Here is a 20,560-nt window from a genome sequence, read left to right on the forward strand (position 1 = left end):
TATGAGGAGGTACAGAAGAATTCCAAGTTTTCAGCTGCTGGCAAGACAGCTTTGGTAAAAGCACTGAAGGTGTAAGACCTCCAGGTATGTTCCAAAATGTACAAAATGTACCTTGCACTGACCAGTGTTTGTTCTTTCTGTACCAAGACTACTTACTTTTGACATGTCAGGATTAGGAAACAGGACTAGGGACTCAGGTGGGAAACTCACAGTGAGAGCAAACAAAGTTCTAAAATGTTTTAATGGGAGACTGCCCTTGAGATAAAAAAGATGAAGCAGAAAACAAAATGAGCAACGAAAATAATTGATTTCCCATAGCATTTTTCAGAGCCAAGTGTCAGCTAGCTTCTGAAATAAATAAAACATACTACTACTTATTATTATTTTACTAGTTGCATGTAAAAACTGACTGTGGGTATTGTCACTAACACTCATCTCTCTTACAATTCAGTAAAAGATTTATTAGACAGAGATAGTTCTTTTGACAGATACTTGGGAAATATTTTGGGATTTTTTCCTTTTTTTTTGTTTGTTTGTCTGTTTTGTAATAATTTTTTTTACTTGCAAGACATCAGGAGGACATGACGAAGACTAAACCCAAGTACAAGATCTCACATATTCAGAATTATGTGTGTTGTGATTCTGATCACAGATTTCTGCAGTTATCAGTAAACACGTTTCTAACCCTCCTATTAATTTAAACTTACCTTGACATCTTCCCATCAGAAGATTTATATTTCAGAACCCCTGAGTCTATTTAGTTTTTTGGTAATTGCTACAAGCACAGTCAAACAAAGAAGTGTGTTTCAGGACTGAATAAAATTCTTCATTTTCCTATCAAATGGCCTGTGTTTAATTATCAGCAGTATCTTCCTTAATTCCTTGTAGAAAAATGCAGTAGCTAATTCCATACTTACACGGAAAAAACTCTTAGGTTAACACAAACAAATGGGATGCTACAATGCTGATGCTTATGGAAATATAACAAATTGTCAGCAATAAACACAAAATCTCAGCCATTTTGCTTAACAGCACCTGCTGCAAAACAGTGAGGGGGTTTTATCCTTGACACATTGGAATAATCTGTGTTAAATCCCTGGGGAAATGCAGAGAAGATAGCAGCCAGACTGCTTCTCTTCCTTATCTGAATTCCAGCGACCATCAGAAATCTCATGGTGGAAAGCTGAAGTACACTATGCTAAAATCCACAGGAAAGTATTTTGCTGAGAACCTCATCTTAAATGAAACATCTCTAAAGAATCTTTTGTAAACTCTTAAACTCTTTCTCACATCAAGGCATTCTTGACACAAATCTCCTTACCTGAAACACTATCCAGTGTTTTATTTCTTCTATAATATATGACATGTGGTCATCTTTCATATTTTCTGTAAATCATCATTTTGATACCACAGTATTGTCTATTAATAACACCATAAAAATACTGAGAGAAACTATAATTTTTGATCATATTTTAGAGTGTTCTAGGAGCTTGCTATCAAATCTTGAGGGTGATTCCCTGATGCAAAGGGTCAGCAAGCTGATTTGACTAAAGGAGAACAGAGAAAACCCAATTGTGAAAGCAATTTTGAGTATTTGAAACTCTCTATGTACCTGTGTAGTCATTTGCTTCCATTTTAAACAGACATAAAATAAGGACGTTCATCTTTTTTCCATTTTATATGATACTTAGGTACTCTGTGCTTTTTCTTCAAAATGCATTTCTAGTCATTCTTGCTAAGCCCATTAGCATCTAATGGCACTTGTTTCTGACTCTTGACATCCTTGCATATACCTCCCTCATTTACTACTGACTCTCCTCAGTTCTCGGCTTCCTCTTTCCCACGCTTCAGTTCTAGCGAATTTCCAAAGCCAACCACTCCATATGCTTACAGGCATATTAAACTTCTGTCAACTTTTTTCTCTCACATTGTCACATCTTATGCTTCTGATTCCCAGGGAGCCACAAATTAACAAAAAAAAAGTTCACAGATCAGAGCAGATAACCTAAAATAATGAACTTTCTTTTGGTGGATGTCATATACTAGTGCTGCTGTATACTTTGCTATTAAAAGCAGGTAAGAAGAATTATTTCTACTTGCAAATTGGTGCTCAGCTTCAACTAAAGAAGCAGCATAGATCTATCACTTCTCTTTAATAATGTAAATTTATGAGCTAGCCTGGTGTTTTGCCATCCATCCTCCTCGGCTATGGCTTTGATGATTATCTATTGCTTATATAAATCTTACATAAATTTAACTTATAAAGCAGGAAGCACAAACTACCTTGCATTTGGTTATGTTCACTGAAAACACAGTAGAACCATATTGCGTGTGGGAACACAAATGTTTTAAATACTTAGCTCTGCATAATTCTTCTTCTTGTGCTTTATGTGTGCACATGAGTGCATATGCATTTCTTTGTGGCTTACTGGAGGGGAATGTATTTTAAAGTACGACATTATAACTGTTTTTTCTGTTTCCAAGTAGATCATGCATGTAGAATAGGAGATGATGAAAAAATCCTTTTGATGATAGAGACTGAAAGACAGTCATTAGAAGCTCATCTGCAACTACTCAATAGAATTATTATTGAATCTATTACTTTAAAGGGTAGCATGAAGTCCAGACCCTGACAAAACCAGGATGGCCAGGTGCTTGGCTGATGCCTCAAGAGTGATTAAAAATGCTATTTATAAAACTGATATATGTCCTTTACTGATGAGTGTGTTCATACAACCTGATTAGCTCAGATAGATTCTGATCCAGCTTTCAACACATGAAGAAAAGAACAGTGAAGGTCTAACTATATTTTTTCCAGTACCTTCTGTCATTAGTGCATCTGAATCAGGTACTTAGTTCATTGATTAAAAAAACACAGATAAAGCATTCTAATAGATTTGAAACTGATTTTCTGGTTTGAACGCCATAAAACTAGAACGATCACTAATTTTCTATTAACAGACTCACAGATTTGCAACAGCTATGTTGTAATTCATTATCTGAATAACATTTTGCATATCATTGCACAAAGAAACAAGTTTAACTGCATTTTCTCAAATTATTTTTCAAATTATAGCAGAGCATTCAAATCCATAGGCATGCTGCTTTTGGATTAATACTGCATTTTCAAGATCTCTATGTGGTATGAAGAACATTCTTTAAAATAAGCAACGAGTAGGAAAGTACAAACTGAGGTAGGAATATAAATCAGGAGTTAAATGTACATAAACTTGCAATGTCTTGATCATTGTGAAAGGGATCACAAATACCTGCCAATAACTATTTCAAGGATGTAAACATTTGGGCTGCCAGTGTGTTATTTACATCTATAGAAAATTTACAACTGGAGAAAATGGTATGTAATTTTGAAATGATACAGACTGAATATGACAGGTTTCTCCGCACCAACAGCTATTAGAATTGTGCATTGCCCTTTATGGAAAGTGACTGAAGCCTTATTCCTTTGAAATTTAAAAACAGTGAAGGACAAAAATCCTTGAAGATGACTTTAAGGACTCAAGCCCTGTTGGCTGTAGGCTGCAACAGAACCTTTTACAGTTGAGTAAATACTTCCTTTCCCCTCAGCTTTATTGTATCAAAAAATTTTGACCTTACTTCTATTAATAATCTTGGTATAGTACTTTTCAGCCTTTTTTGAAATCCAGGACTGTATCTGTATGATACAAAAGCAGAGGATTGCAGAGATATCCAAAGTAGCTCTGGACAATGTGAGACAGGAGAATCAAGCAAAAGACCCAGAGTAAGGCTGCTGTCCTAATTCTGGCACATTAATCACACGGATAGGTCTATATGGCACAGCACTGCATTGGCTCTCACACCTGAGAACGTCAACAAAATCTGCTATAGAAGGAAAATATTTCTAAAACATTTCTGATCTTCAACATCTCTGTAGTTAAAATGACTGCCATACAGTCCCCTTTACCTCTAACTATTGAAATCAGTTGCAAACAGAAGACAAATCATGCTACCCAAGCTCTGATACACTTGGGAATTTTAACTGGAAATATCAACTCGTCACAATATCCTATAACGCAATGTAGAAGCAGAAAAAAATAAAAGATCCGAGATGATTGTAAAGAAGAATTATTTCTCCTTTGCACACTACTGAACACAGTATTCTTTTAAAAAGCACCAAAATAGAACTGCAGTCCTTGAAAACATTATGTAATAAATTCTGCAGCTTTATCTCTTTGCAAAAAGGGATATGTCTTTATGATTTTTATCATTGCAAAATTACTTCAAAGTAAAGGCCAAAGTATTAGTTTACAACATTAACACAATTATGTTCTTGTTTGCTTTTATCTATCATCACCTCCAAGTATTTTATATTGACCTTCAATCAACACAATCTGTTTTAAAGTGCCTTAAGCTAAAACTATGAGAGGAAGGTTTTGTGGGCAGAAAATGCAAACATTTGAAACAAACAATTTATTCCAGCCCAAGTATCACAAATATTGTCTACAAAATAAAAATAAAATAGCCATAATGAAATTATTTAGAGCAGCTATCTTTTACTACAATCAAATTCTTGTTGTAATGAAGGATGCCATCCTAACCCTGCACATTTCAGAGTTCAAATTCAAAATAGGATGTGTATAAAATTTCTAAATTAATATCAGCTTGATCTGAAAAAGGACATTATTTTAAAATAGAAATCAAATTTCCTTGCTGGCTCATCAACACTTAAAAGGTTAACCTGGTAAAATATAATTCTTTATTCAGGCCTCTTCTAAGCTACTGAAGGCAGAACAAGTTGTTGCCTAGGACAACAAAATATTTAGTGACTGTATTTCATCTGTTTTTGTAGAGAACTTGTGGGCTGGCAGAAGAGGTTATTTTCCAGAGGTTTGAAAGGAAATAAGAAGTCTATTGTACTCCGTGGAAAGGAGATCACATTCTGAAACTTGAAATATGAATCTTCTGATAGAACACTGAGATTTTAGACAGAAAATCAAATGATAAGGCAATTTATTTGTTCCCTGAATGGAGAAAGATTTTGTTAGGATACTTCAGAGACAGTACTCTCTCTGGCAATAGGTAAAGCAGGTTGCTTTATAATGCAAGATAATTTTTTATTAAATCAATCATTTGTGCTACCCAGTGTGTTACAGGACAAGAAAATGATCCTGCAGATGAAACACAATAGGTGCTAAAATTGCTCAGCTTTGATTATTAGTGCTAAAAATGTCTGCCAATCACTACCTGATTATAATTTGTTTTGAAGAGAGCGTGGGGAAGAGAAGGAAAGAAATAAAGGAGAAAAAGAGCGGGGGGAAAGCTCTGATTTTAAAAATTCTAACGCTAATGTTTGCCTCAGAAAAGAGTGAAAAGCAATTGCTATCTGCAAATTTCAATGACTACATTTACAAATCAAACACGGTTGTTTTAATACCACTTTTAAATCAGAAAATAATAAAATAATAATTTTTTTATTGCCATAATATAAGGAAATAATAGAATCAGGGAAATTACTTCAAAGTAGTTATATCTTCTATTTAAATAATCTGTAGTGCAAAAGGACATCAGATGGATTACAAGAGAATCATTATACAACCAAAAAAATAAATGTCATGATATTCTTCACAGTGCAAATGTTTCCTCTTTCTTTCTTTACCATACTGTATTGTAAACTGAATAAAGCACTGCATTTGAACTAAAAGAAGTGTTTTTCCTCCCACTTCTCCTGAGTCTGGGCACTGCCATGATCCAAAGTGGGAGTGGGAAGAGGTAAACAGTAGATGTTTAAAGGAACTGCCATGGTTTATGTCATCTTGTGATCTTTTGCAAGTAACAGTACAGAGGAAAGAGAATGATGTATTTAAAAAGTATTTTCTTTAGCATGAGGAACAGATGGAAGTTTGCACATCAAATCACTCCAAGGCTGTAAGATCACTACCTATGCAGTATGTTAAATGCAGAAACTGTATGGAAGAGCTAAACATGTTATGAAGTTAAAATACTGGCACATGGATTTGTTGAGGATACAGAGCTTCCAATGAGATTTCTAGAGACAGCCACTGCAATACTACAACAACAGTTTCTAAATTGTAAGTAACAACCACAGTAATTTAGGAACCAAGTGAGTAATGGAGATGCTATCAGCATTCAGAACAGAAAGAGTCTGACTGCAGAAAGAATAATTTTCAAATGCAAGATCCAAAGGAACAAATTTAATACATGATTGCAATTGTTAAGTATTTAATTATTGCAAAAGAAATAGATATACATTATTGAAACCATTTTGAGACCTCTGTGGGTGCCCTGGATAAGGGAAATCTACACAACTACTCTATACAGGGGAAAAATGCTATTTGTATACTATCCCATGGCTTTTTTTGTACGTTTAATGAACCTACTGATCCTGTTTCAAAGGGAAATAGAGTAATTTAGTGAGTTATCCTTGGTATTGGCAACCGTAGTGGCTAACACATATTAATGGAATCTCATTTACAGTACTGTCCTACTAATGCAGGAACAACTGAATAAATCCATATACATCTTACCTCATGAAGAAATAATGCATCATGATAAAAGCTATTCAGTTCCATACTGAGAGAGTTTTTAATATGAAACATATGAACAACTCCTCTGTTGTAAAAAGAATGCTTAATATTTGGTCCTATATATATATATATATGAAAATTAGGATAGCTTTGCAAACTAAGCCAAAGAATTTGAACGTATATTGAAAGTTTCCTTTATATTTTCTCAAACAAACCAACGTTGTCCATTACCCATTTCAAAATTGTAGTTATTTAATATAAAACCCACCACAAATGCAGTAGAAAATGTTTTCCTGAATGTCTTAATGCATCGTATGCATAGACTCAGTGAGAAGACCCAAAGCTCAGTCTGCCTGGCAGAGAATTTTAAAGATTCTCATTAAACTTTCCAAGGCTAGAAATACCTGTTCCTTAGTAAAAGAGGCACATTTGGTTTTGCAGGGTGTCGGAGACATTCTCAAGCATTTTATGCTACCTAGAAACTTTGAAATACAAGACTTTTGGTTTTGCACCAGTACATCAATATGGTTGTCTCTAAAGAAGTATTGGTTCACATAAACTAACTTCAAGAACTTGATCAAGTACCCTAGTAATATGCTTCCAAATGTCTGGAAAGAGTGAACAAAGAAAAAGTCATACAGAAAACTTTCTACACTCCACAACGATAGAAGATATTTTTAATAATAAAATACCTAATAACTTGAGATCCCACAACCTATTGCTAGTGCAGCCTCATGGTCTTGAAAGCTCTTCTGATCATCAAAATTTTTGGTGCCATTTAGAAAGCAACCACAGGAAGAGCTATGGGCATCTTTATCAATCAGCAGTGTCTCTGGGAGATCAGAAAGGACTGCGGCTCTAAACACTCTTAGTTCTTTTCAGTGATATGAAATCTAGCAGGGGGCTCTGAAGCAGAGAGGAAAAGGAACAGGAGCTGTAATTCTGCAGTTGCAATGTCTCAGAGTATGTTTCATTCCTCTCCCAAAACTGTCTCTGCAGAGCGGCACACTTGGGAAATTAGGTAAGAACAAGAGAAGAAGAGCCACAGAGTAATTTTTCAAACAGAATCTGAAGGACAGCCCTCTAAAGAAAAAGAAATCTTTTCATGCCAGATAGCATGGGAAATGAAGTTGTCAAGTGAGCACTGTACAAAATCCATCCATTTGGTGTGTACTACCCAATCAAACTGTGGAATTCCTGTCTGCTTTGTTGGAGTAGATGAAGAGGCTGCTGAGCAAGACACTAACCTGATCAAGGTATCTGAATGCAGTATGTGCAGTAGGTTTAAGTTCTTTAAGCACAGACTATAAGATGTATAGACATTGTAGGTGTATTAGTCAGCTAATGCCTTATGACAACTCTGAGAACTAAGTTCAGCACAGTGGCTTCCATAACTTAGACCTACAGGCTCAAGCTAGATATGTATAAAGAAATTCTGACTTTGAAATTAGCCATGTATCATTGCCACTCTCTGACTGTACTGGAGCTGTAAAGAGAAGGAACAGAAAGATACAGAACAAAGATTTCTGAATGTCTGAAATTACTAAATGATGTAAGACTCATCAGTTTGCAAGTGAGACCACTGAATGGAGAAATGACAGAAGTGTGTAAAATGAACCACAGCACAGGAAAGATAAACAGAGAAGGAATTCAAGGATGAATTTGCTGAACTGCTAGCAGCAATGGGTAGTTTTTTTCCTTAAAAACTTCTTAACTGAGGACTGGAGAGTGACAAAATTGATGCCAATTTTTGAAAAGAGTTTCAGGGAAGATCCATGGTAACACTGGTCCCTATGCCTGTCCCAGGTGAAATAGTAAGAAATTAAAAACGCATACTTAGTAATGGACACGAATAAAGAACAAAGAAGAGTTAATGTGACTGCATGTAAAGATGCCTCATATCTCAGGAGCCTATTTGTGTTCCTTGAAGCAGTCAAAATCACATATAGAAGGTTAATGATTTGCTTGATCTGCTTGTTTGCCTGAATTTCTAAAGTCTTTTCATGGAGCCACTTTTAAAATGCTTTTATGAAAAAAACCCCAAAACCCACAAAACAGCAGTCATGAAATTAAGCCATAAGAAGATGTTCTTTCAAGGAGAAATTGCTGTTTTAACCAGGAAACTGCAGGAGAAATTGCAGTGGAAGAAGGTATCTAGTGAATTCCTCAAGAGATCTGTGAATGGACCTTGGTGGTTCAATATATTTATTCATTCTGTAGGGAAGAAGACTAGCAGTAAGATCACAAAACTTGATGATGATAGAAACCTATTCAAGGTCAAAAAGTCAAGGACCAGTTGGGCCCATTCCAGAAGTCCTTAAGAGCTCAAAATTATTATTTTACTAATGCTATTCAGATAATTCATAATATGGTTGTTCATCATATACTTGCCTTCCCTGGTCATCTGTTCATGGGGATTTTTATAGACACCACTGTGGGTTATGTAGACCCACTGATCTGCTTCACTATGGTCATTGTTCGGCTCTTTCATTCCTACAGTAAAAACATCATGGGCTTCAATAATCATACAGCCACTTCAAATAAAACTGAAGAATCACTTTTCCACACAGTATGTAATTCAATTAAATTGTGGGACTCATCAGTGATCGCGTGAAAGGTCCAAAGTATTTAGCTATAAACTAAGGGAAGGCAGTGGTAGCTAGTTTCTCTCTCTGGTATCTTTGCTCTGATCCTGAACAGCAATCATTATATCCTAAGGGAAACCAGGAACGCAATTTGGGAGAGAGTTTCAAGAACACTTCCCAAAAAGTTCAGGATCTGGACAGTAATTGAACCATATCATAATGATTAATTTTACAGAAGACAAAGACTGAATCATCCATGTGAAAGAAGTATGTATGAGGAAAGAAGCTCACAGTGCAAGATGAATTAATTGAGAAGAAATGTAAACCAGGCCACTTCCATGTAACCCTCCTCCCAGGAGTTCAACTATCTGTGATTCCAGGCCTACTTTCAGTACAGCGCAGCTGTGCAACTGTTCTCAGTTTCCTTCTGAGAAAATTGCTAGGGCGTGAGAGGGAGCTGTGAGAGAGTGCATAGGCTGGAAGCATTCAAGATGAGAAAGGTAAAGTTGCAGACATAAGTAAGATTGTTGAGACAGGGAAAACTGGCACCTCAAGGATTCAAGGAACAACACTCACATGAAGAGGTATAAAATCCTAATGAGAAAAAAGAAAGGGAAATCAGAAGATAGCAGTTCGGCAGTACAACAGATCAGCCTGTTCCAGTGAGCCCCAGAGGCCAGCTCTCCCCTACCTGAGTGATGACTACTTGCCCTTTACACTGAGTGACTCATTCGGTGGGGGTTGATTTAATGCCTAGTTCATTAGTCCTACAATGAATTGTGTTACACGACAAATAACCTGCTTTGTGCTTTTAAGGTGTTTATATCTTGCCTGAAGAATCTCTATGGTAAAAGTTCCCTGATGAGAGTGAGTCCCAGAGGGGGAGGGTTATGTAAGTAATCCAGAATAACTGACGAGAATAATATGATTAGTCATATAGAAAAGCTTTTATACTTCAAAGCACAGGTGCACAGGTGGGTTAGGGGATTACAGAACATACTGGACTTTTTTCAGCCAATGATATATATTTCAGAAAAGTTTCTCATAGCTACAGTATTGAATAAATTATATCTGAATCTGGATACAGAATCCGATCTCTCTAATGAGCCAAGAAATCTGGGAGACAAAAGCAAAACTGTTGGGAAAGCCTAATCTGCGAGAAGGCATTCTGAATACTTACAATCTCAGGATAGAAAAATTAGAACAATGCTGCTCAGAAAGCGCATCACAGAAAGAAATGGATCTGGGAAAATTCTAAATTATCTAAATGAAAAATTAATTAGAGAAACAAAATCTAAATTTCCAAGTCTGACTTGTTGAAGAAGAACTGAGAATGCTGGTGGGAGCTTGCAAGAAACACAAGTGAATAACTTTTAAGATTACTCTTCTGATTCAAATGCTTTTAGAAATTGCTGCTTGATGGCGTTTGAAGAAACACACGCTCCATATACACGTAAAAGTTTGAAGAAACTAGCATGTAAGTCAGAGATGACATTACCTTGCCAGAATAATTTGCAATACATTTTAGGAAGCTGAATATTAAATTTCTTTCTTAATGCCAGAGAATGACCAGAAAAGCTGAGAGAAGATGCCCTTTACCACCAGTGCCTCAGACATTCTCCCTCTCTCATATGCTTGGTGTTCTCCTTGCAGTGGTTTTAAATGTGATTATCTAGATAGTAATTTACAAGAACAATAAAACTGTGTTAGAAATAAAGTAAGAACTGTTCTTTTTAGGAAGACAAGAAGATTCAAAGTTCTGATCATTCCAGTATCCTGTGGGAATAAAGGGTAAATCATGAAGCTTAACTTTAATCATAGAATCATTTAAGTTGAAAAAGACCTTTAAGTTCATTGAGTTCAACCATAAGTTTAATGCTGTCAGGTCCCACTAAACCTTATCTCTAAGTGGCACACCTACATGTCTTTGAAGTATACCCAGGGATGGCAACTCAACCCTGGTGACTTCACTGGGCAGCCTGTTCCAATACTTGACAACTCTTTCCTTTCAGCAAAGAAATTTTTCCTAATATTCAATAGTAACCTTGAGGCACTTTCCACTTATCCATACTGTTTGTTACTTGGGAGAAGAGACTGACCTCCACCTTGCTACAGACTCCTTTCAGGTAGGTGTAGAGTGAAAGGGTCTGCCCTGAGCCTCAATTTCTCCAGGCTGAACAACCCCAGCTCCCTCAGCTGCCCTTCACAGGATGTGTGCTCCAGACCCTTCATCACCTCTGATGCCCTTTTCGGATACACTCCAGTGCCTCAAACTCTTTCTTGCAGTGAGAGGCACAAATAGAAGATATTATCTCTACCATCAAACCTGCTTATACCCCTCCAGGACCCATGGTCGATTTCCCAATAGCTAAATGGAAAGGAGCACCAAATATGAACAAAGGGATTCCTTGAACCAAACTAGGCATGGCTTTTATGTCAAATTCAGTGGGTGTTTAAAAAACTGAAATGAAGAAGTTATCATTTCTGTAGCCCTTGATATATTTTTATTGCATATTAGGCATAAATTTAATTTAAACTTCTTGTTCCATCTACAACTTAAGCACCAAGAGACACCAAACCAAGGGTACTCTGAATTCTTTTCAGGATTCTGAGTCTGTTTTTTCTCTTACTTTTCAAGTGCCTGGATTTTGACCTACTCAAGTGAAGAGTCCTGTTCCTAACTTAGTGGCTTTGACCTTTATGCATTCTTTTATGAAAAAACTTTCTGCGATAAGCTTTTCTTTACCATCACCTGAAGAAGTGAGACCTTTGAAATCAATTTCAGACAGCAGGCCTGCTGGTCAAAGCTAAGTATCTCATTCTGACAGACTGCACAATGATTCAAACCAATTTCTTGTCCATTTCTGAAAGATTCCCATCAATTGAAAGAAAATAGTAATAGTAAATACCTTTCTAAGCTACAGATTTTCTCAGTGAACATAATATCATTACATTGATCTCCTACTGTTTGGGGGGAATCAAATACGGCTAGACTAAAATAGAAATTCTTATAATGCAAAACTGTTTTATTAACTCTTCTCTTGAACAACATAATTCAAACATATCAGGTGGGAAAAGAACTTATCTCTGTAGATTCCTATATCTATAGAAGTACTTATATAACTATTAAACAGCTGCTTCTTGCAACTCGTGGCAAAAGGGCATGTTTTCCCAAGAAGTACAGACCTTTAAATGGAACATAATGTTAAGCTTTAAAATTAGAGGGACATAGTGGTCTGGTTTATACTAGTTTTACAGAAGTGTACTCCTGTTAACTTCAGTGCAGGTACTCCTCTTTTCATCAGTTTAAGCAAGTTTGGAATCAAACCACAAACCTTTAATGACGTTTTAATGATCCACTTGGGGGAGCTAAAGGGTAATTTGTTTCCAAATTGATTATGGCAAAATGGGATGCAAAATTACAGAAAACAGTAAGAGCAGAGTCTTCTACTGTTTTTTTTTTAACTCAGTGCTGGGTGATGACCTATATTAGCTCCTGAGGTAAAGAGTCCCCTGTTCTTAGTAAAATTTCAGCCACTTAGAGAAAAAAGAATCCCAGTTATAACTAGCTTAGCTGAAGACACCTGTAATGCATCAGTCATATCCTGACTTCAATTATGCACCTACAAGATACATTGAATGCAACAGGGACATAACACATGAGGCAGAGTTTGGCCTTACACTACATTTTTGTGCTAGTTAACATCAACTGTGACAGCAACAAAAGAAATTCTAACATGCAATGGTTTTGTCTGTCAATTAATATGAAATAACTCCTTTTATATTTTTCTTTCTTTTCTTTAGATGCTGGTCTCAGGCTACACCTGTCTGTGCCTCATGAAGCAGATGCTGTGTCGAAACATGGCTTTGCACCATAGTTATGTTCTTCATTTCTCCAGCCTGGGACACAGTGGGAAGTCTTTCCTAGCAACTACACCAGCTGCTTCATCTTATGCTTGATTGACTATGGTTACTGGTAGCCCTTTGACTGTTCTGGGACTCAGGCACTAATCAGAGGCAGAAATGTAGTATCACCTACACTGGAAGGAAGTGCAGAGCCTTTTGTCTGTGAAGAATCAATAACATTATATCATTATATCAAGCTTCTCTCCATATAGAGGTTGCCCTAAAGTTCATATAAACTGACATTACAGTTGATTTCAGAAGTCACACCAAAGCTACAATCATTCCTCTTTTATAAAAGAAAACAGCTCCGTTCAAGACATATAACTCACACAAAAATTCCACTGGCAGAGCTGTACTGTCAATGTCTTCACTGTAACATTACAAACTTCACTTTAACAGTACAAACTTCCTCTCATTCCAGACTACCCCGCAGTGCAGTCCACATTAAAGTTTATGGTTGTCCATATGTGGACATCTAATTAAACTGAGTCATGTAAATGAAGTTTCAAGCAGAAATTATAATTAAATTGAAAATTGTGTTCTTTTAGCATAACTTACTAACTATAAGGTTTCCTTATTTTATGTCTAGTTCAGCTGGAGCATGTAGAAAAAGTAAATTGTAAGTATCTCTACAGGAAGTACTGTTCCTAGGCACTTTAAAAGCAAAGATGTGTGCTTTGTAGCTATAAACTCCCCAAAAACATTTTTAAATGTCATTCAGCCTCCTGAAGGCAAACACAATAATGCTGATTGAATAACATGCTAAAGACAATGGCAAAGTAAATGGAAGCAAAGGATACAGTCAACCCAGCTACAGGCATGAAAGGTGTAGTGATTAACAGCCCTTGGTGACTGTATTTGTAGAGCAAATTGCTTTTCTGCATTCTCCTTGATGTATAAGGACAAGAAACTATATAATGTATTTGGGAGAAACTACTGCTATAAATTCATCAACTTACATTAATTAATTCAATCTCCCATATTTTTTTCACAAGGTCCATCGATGTATAGCCATTAATTAGGAAGGATTTGGTATAGTCACCCAGTTCAATGGAATCCAGCCATTCAGCTACAGAGGAGGGATTGTAGCCATCGTGACCAATCTGCTTCATCTGAAAAACAAGAATGAGCAAAAATTACCAGTGACACTCATTAAACACTTTTCAGAACAGGAGCTGCACGTATTATTTGCTTTGGGTCAGTTGTCTTATTCTCTGATCAATATTCTTTTAATGGTTAGTACAACATGAAACGATTTTGTAAGCAGAAGCAGTAATAAATCTTAGTTTTCAACACATCTTTTCCTTACGGCTGCTTGCCTTTTACACCAGAGTACCAAGACTGTAGCCAGAGTTCAATTCTTTCTAGACATCAGAAAATTCATAAGTAGGGGAATATGAAAGGGTAAATGAGACACTAATATCCTTACTGCTCAAAAATGTCAGATTTTCACCTCAGATTTCATAGAAAGGGAAGAAATTAGAGTGAGAAATGGTTCTTTTGGTATCATACTGCAAATGAAACATATGGTCTTGATTATATTATTCCAAATTTATCTTTTCTACCAGGCTGTATGTTATTTTATAATGGCTGAACCTGCACTATATTTTTCCGTCCCCAGGGAAGGTTTAAAAAAAGTCTCTTTCCTCTACCTGCTCACATTTTTCATGGAACCCCTGGGAATTTACCATGTTTTAGATTGCTCACTGTCTGTTAAGTTGCCTGAGATTGGACAATTGAATCAGATATTATCAGAATGGAATTGACAGAATGTACACAGAAGTGCACCACTTGCATGTATATAGAAACACAGCCACCTAATCTCATAAATCTTGTTTTCATAAAAAGCTGAAAAATACCACTAGCATCTAATTTTTCTGAACTTTTTAAGCTGCCAGGAAGGAAAAGCTGCAATTTCTCTTTCACAATTGCCTCTCAGTGACACAAGTGAAGACTTTCAATCTAGCCATTAAAGATAAATCTGTATAAAGCCTATTCCTGTGCAGTTTGTTATGCCATACTGTTTTTATGAATTTTAAAGATACCTACAATAGTAGCAGAAATAGAAGTAGAACGAAGTAGAAAAAATTATGAAATAGCCTCAATTTTCAACAGTATTTTACACATACCATCTTTCTATGGAAGTGTAACTATTGCTAACTTGATAATTCACTGAACTGGTAAATTGTTAAGAAGCTTTAGAGGGTTAGAAACATGGGTTTTGCATAGGTTCCTGACTGTGCAAGGGTGACTGCAAATAGTAAAAGCCAGTCTCCCATTTTTGCCTGCTAATATACATTCCTACTTTCTGAGAAACAATGGAAGTGTGACAGAAACATAACACTTTGAGCTTAAGTTTGAAGTGAGTGACGAAGTAATTTAAAAAGGAGAGAATTCTGAGCTTAATATCTTGCCTGAACCAATTTATTTCTCACAGTTTATTTGAAATACAATTTAAATTCAGAGCAGAGAAAAGAAAATTAAAGTCTGCATTTGAAAGCCGCAGCAGCGTTTGTCGATCTGTCTGCTCAAATGCAGAAAGCCAGCATGTCATGTTCTTGATCTTGGCCTCCTGCAGTGTCAGAGAGGAGTGATGCAGGCACACTGCAACATGACTGTGAGAGTTTACTCATAGTCTTTTGCTGCAGATATTGGGTATAAAATATTAATGGCAATATTTAAATGATGTAATGAAATCATTATCTTAAATCACGAAAGAAAGACGAGGAATCACAAACTTAGTAGTGGAAATCATAGTCTTTCAGGTCACTGCTGTAACAAAGGAATCATACTGGAAAGAAAGAGCTCAGTTTTGTTGTTGAACTTGAAATTTTGGAATTTACTTTCATCCTAATTTAGGATGAAATTATTCTATGACAAAAGCATGGCAATGTCTTCTTTCATTGTTATTCAGACTTACATTAAATATTAGATTGACAGTAGTCTGTCCAGCAAACTGCAAAAACACTGGAGGATTCTGGGATCCCTGGCTCCTAGGAAACTTATTTCAGGATTTGATTTTAAACAAACTATGCTTAAATAGCAGATACATGAAAAGCAAGAACCTGATAATTGGAAGAAGAAAAATCTAGGATAGAGAAGATAAGAAGACATATAGAGCCCACGGGAAACACGGGAGTTTTGGAAAATATAAGGTATTTTTGTTTCCTTTCTCTAACAACAAAAACTGAAGCACCATGAAAACAATTTTCAAAGTATCCAGATGGGGCACGATATGCCAATTATTTATTTTGTTTATTCTTATTTATTATTTATTATTTAATCTTTACATTTAATAGATTCTGATTTTAAAATGCTTTTTTTTTTGGCCCACTGATTTGAGATAACTCATGCAGTCTGGCCCGTACTTTTGGTAACCCATCAGCCTCTATGAAAATAAACACAATATGGCAAGTTTCTAAATTCTCAATTCCCACTGGAGATCTCCATCAAAAGGGTTGTTAAGATGGATATTCCTCTACTACACCAGAGTTGCAAACGGCTGCAGGCAAGTAAACACAGGTGAGCAGCGCAATAAACAAGAGGCTGAGAACAACTGAAATGGATGTGACAATTTCAGTCTTCGGATTCAGTGTCAATAGACAAAATTGTTATTGGGTCACTCAATAGCCTACATGAAAATACACTAGCCTGTTGTTGGGCAGCAGTTGATTCTGCAAGCATTTTCCCTCTTCCTGTCCCAGAGTTTTGGCTGCTTTTATTCAAGGCCACGTTGTGGGGAGTGCAGCTGCTTAGCCTTGGATCAGACTCGTGTGAGGAAGAGCAGTGAGATGTCTGGCCAGGGCCATCCCACCTTTTGCAGGAACTGCATGTGAGCTCAGGTCCATGTCCTGACACTTGCCTGAGCTGTGCTTTAGGTATGTCTGTGCCCAGCAATGCACCCTTACTCATCCTCAACCACTGACCCTCTGGAGCGACCTTGCCCTGTCCTCATCCCTGTAAATGTCCTGGGATTTGCCCTGGGATGTGGCTGCTCACAGTCACTGCCACTGTCCCTGCCCTACTCACCTTGTCCCAGTACTCCCTGCCCACTGCCCCCCGAGCTCTCAGCCCACCTGCCATGGCAGGACAGTTGCTACTATCACAGAAAATTAATCTCAGAACTGGAATATTTATGATTAGTTTCAGCACAAAAGCAGTATTTTGTTTTGTCATGAACTGAGAACCACTCTCTCATCTAAAACAGCCTTTCTAAAATGTGTCTAAAATGAAAATTAATAACATTTCAGTATCTGTCCTATTGTATGGAAAGTCTCTTTCGGTCTTTTAATAATATCAACTTTATTAACTGTCATTCACAGTTACCTGACTGTTTTCCTTTCAAATACTTACTGACAGACATATTGGTTATCTAGATGTGACAGTATCATTAATAGTATCTGCTTTTCATATAAAATGTTATTGAGTTTTTAAATAAAAACACTTTGAAATATCTGTCTAAAAGTGCTGCCCCTTTACTTAGTCAGAGATCCAGTTTAGTTGCATCTTACCCCAGTCTTCATTAACAGGTCATGGCTCTTAGACTGTATCTTTTCTTCTGTACTGCACTGTTATCTTGGACTCCTCTCACAGATCATTTACACCCTGTAGGCTTCCTTGCTGATTGATATTTCTTGAAATAAAAATTCCCTCCCACCTACTGAGTGTATTTCCATGCATAATATTTCAATCATTTTGCACCAGCTACAACACAGGCACCAGCGGTGTCAAACATCCAAGCAAGGTGCGCACTGTTTGACTCAGATTGGTGCAAAATCTCTGAGCTGCAAGTCATGACAATGCTTCAAATATTAACTGCTCATAAATAGGGGCACTATTGTTCTTCCACAGACACTACTACTAGTTCATTCAGTTGTTTAGAGAACAATACTAATGTTAGCTCTTTCATTGCAGAAGATCTTCATGTGCTGACTGTGGAAAAGGCTAGGAATTGAAGCCCATAGGATTTAGAGAAAAATTAATGTTTAAGAAAATATGATTGAAAAGAAGTATGGAAGAAGATACAAACCATATGAGATTTCTCTCCTAGGTCCTATTGATATATCACCAGTATCACTTCCTTTGAAATTAACAGAAAGCAGAAGCCAGAAAGAGCTGTTCCTCATAATAAAATAGCAATATCAAGTAGTATTCTAATGGGTTGAGAGATCCCTCACAAGAGACCATCTGTACAACAGACTTTTTAAAAAGTATATCACTGCTTTATCTATAGAACATTCTACATTAGGATAAAAGGTACTTGAGTCTTTTCTCTCTGAAAGGTGGTCAAATAAACACAAATAGAGCTTCAAAGTAAACACATATGTGCCAGAAACATCAAGGTAAATTCAGTAGCATGGACTATTAACAGTTTTCTCTGATCTTCTCAGACAGATGGGGAATTAATACTATGTTCTCCAAAGGTAATATCACTATCTGGTGGAGCTTAACAGTGTGTGTATCAAAATCAAGCTTTTTATGTTCTGTAAAAGGAGGATGAGATTACTTGACTTTCACAGCTTTTTAAATGATGGCTGTGATTACAGTGAATTTACACTTGTGTTCGTTTGGAAGAAAGATCTTTTTAGCAAGCATATAATGCTTTCTTTTACACTGCTGTCCCATTCAAAAGCTTTAAGCAGCATTTTTGGCAACTTATATGAAACTATCAACTATGTAGCTAAGAAATTTTAGGTGATTGTAATGGGGGATATGTAAGTTCTTTTTTGTTTCCTATCTTTGTGAGTTGTCTGTTATACATTATGTACTTTACAAATGTGGTCAGTTGGAGTCATGTTGTTGGAAGAGAAGATCATTCCTCCTCTGGACTGTTGAAAGAAAAGGCTCAAATGAATGACACTTCTGAAGCCCAGGGAGCCTGGCTGGCACAGGGGCACCACATGGAGTTGGTGCCTGCAGTGCCTGGGCAGAAACTGAGCCTGCAGTCAGGGGCAGAGGGGCAGCTTTCACAGTGGATGGGGACAAATCACAAAGGACCTGAGAAGACTTTGCATATGCTGCTGTTGAGAAAGGCACTGAGTGGAAACAGGGTCTGCCAGCAGAGACACAGCGGGTGAGGAAGAACTGTATATAAACCCTTTGGTTTTCTATTCTGTCTACCCTGTCATATATTTCAAAAGTTAACTATTCAAGCTTGTGTTCTATTAATGTTTGACTTTTCTTTCCACTAATCAAAAGCCTTCTGTCTTCTTGTGGAGGTTGCTAGAAAAAGACAGTACAGGCACATTCACTTCACAGCACTGCCTGATTCAGGATCTTGCCTCAATGGTAAGTCCAGAATACCCCTGAGTTCAGTGTTTCCTACCTAAGATTGTCAGAATTTCAATAGGCTTCCTTTCTGTGTTTTTTTTTCAGTTGGAAACTGTCTTCCAAATTTAAAGGAAAATAGATGCACACATGGGGGGGGTTGTATTTGTTTTTTTTTTTTTTCTTCTTTTCTGGAGAAATGTGAACCATTCCACATCCAGGAGAATGAAGAGACCTCCTAGTTCTTCATCAGACACAATATATGAGACAAGGAAATAACAGTTGTCATTCAGTGATAATGTATGTAACAGTTCGGGACATATCCATTGCATAAAATATAGTCTTAAGAAGATCAAAATCTGAAGTTTGTGGACTAAGTTGTGGACTAATCTAAGTTTGTGGACTAATCTATGTTTGTGGACTATGACCTTTGATCTCATGAAAAAGTTTATGTCAGCTCCTTCAGGTTGTCATCCTAGTCTGGTTACGAAAAAAGGGAATAGCATTTCCTCTCATACAGCATATTTCTTTGCCTGCTGACTATTCTCAGAGCAGCCAGTAGACATTGTGGAGTCAATCACAAATAAGAAAGTATAAAAGAAGCAGGAAGGCAAGCAAGACATATTGTTTGGCAATGGTGACAGGACCAGCAGCATGCTACCATTATCTTCATGATAAAGATAAATGTCACTGCCTCATGTCTAGAGTGGCCCTCTGGTAGGCTCAGATAGGAAGAAAAATGCTTGTGATGCTGCTTTCATCAGGCAGTTTTGAAGCACATGCCTGGAGAGGATATTTAGTCTGTGGGACCAGTCTGAAGCTAGTCTGAAGTAAACACGTTCAACTAAAGCTTGCATGTATCTAACTGCTTTTACTGAATCGTTCCTATTGTGCTGCATTACTTAAATAACGTAGACTACTCATTTGTATTTCAGACTTGAAAAATTCATGTGTTATGATGGATTCTAGCACTTTCTTCCTGTCCTTACAGTTAAAGGTCTTGCAAGTGGTTCAGTGAGCATGTGAGTGGCCTCCCTTCAAACCAGGAAACTAATTCCCGGAGGCATTAGAAGCAGGGAAAACAGCAAAGTAGAAAGCACTTCCTTTGAATCCTGTTTTTCATCTTCACGTCCAGCAGACCAGAAACAAGGAGTCACAGTCCGAAAGGGTCATAAACATTTTGCAGCATCTCCTATTTTGGAAACTGTGTTAGGAATGGAAGTGCTAAATGGGAGGTAATTAAACACCAGGATTAAAATCAGCTTGCTGAGCTCTGGG

At 36.9% G+C, this 20,560-nt stretch overlaps 1 protein-coding gene across 9 annotated transcripts in view; it reads right to left on the bottom strand.

The window, feature by feature from the left end:
- The window catches only part of ANKS1B (ankyrin repeat and sterile alpha motif domain containing 1B), a 413,072-nt gene that overhangs the window by 142,522 nt on the left and 249,990 nt on the right, over positions 1-20,560 (bottom strand). For all 9 annotated transcript variants that reach the window (XM_042026379.1, XM_042026406.1, XM_042026397.1 and 6 more), the window contains one exon: positions 13,975-14,127. In XM_042026379.1, the coding sequence (XP_041882313.1) occupies positions 13,975-14,127 (153 nt within the window). The remainder of the gene's footprint in view (positions 1-13,974; positions 14,128-20,560) is intronic.

The sequence above is a fragment of the Corvus kubaryi genome, unplaced genomic scaffold, assembly GCF_017639235.1.
Source record: "Corvus kubaryi isolate FWS band 111438036 unplaced genomic scaffold, C.kubaryi_AGA036_p1.0 129, whole genome shotgun sequence".
Taxonomy (NCBI): Eukaryota; Metazoa; Chordata; class Aves; order Passeriformes; family Corvidae; genus Corvus; species Corvus kubaryi.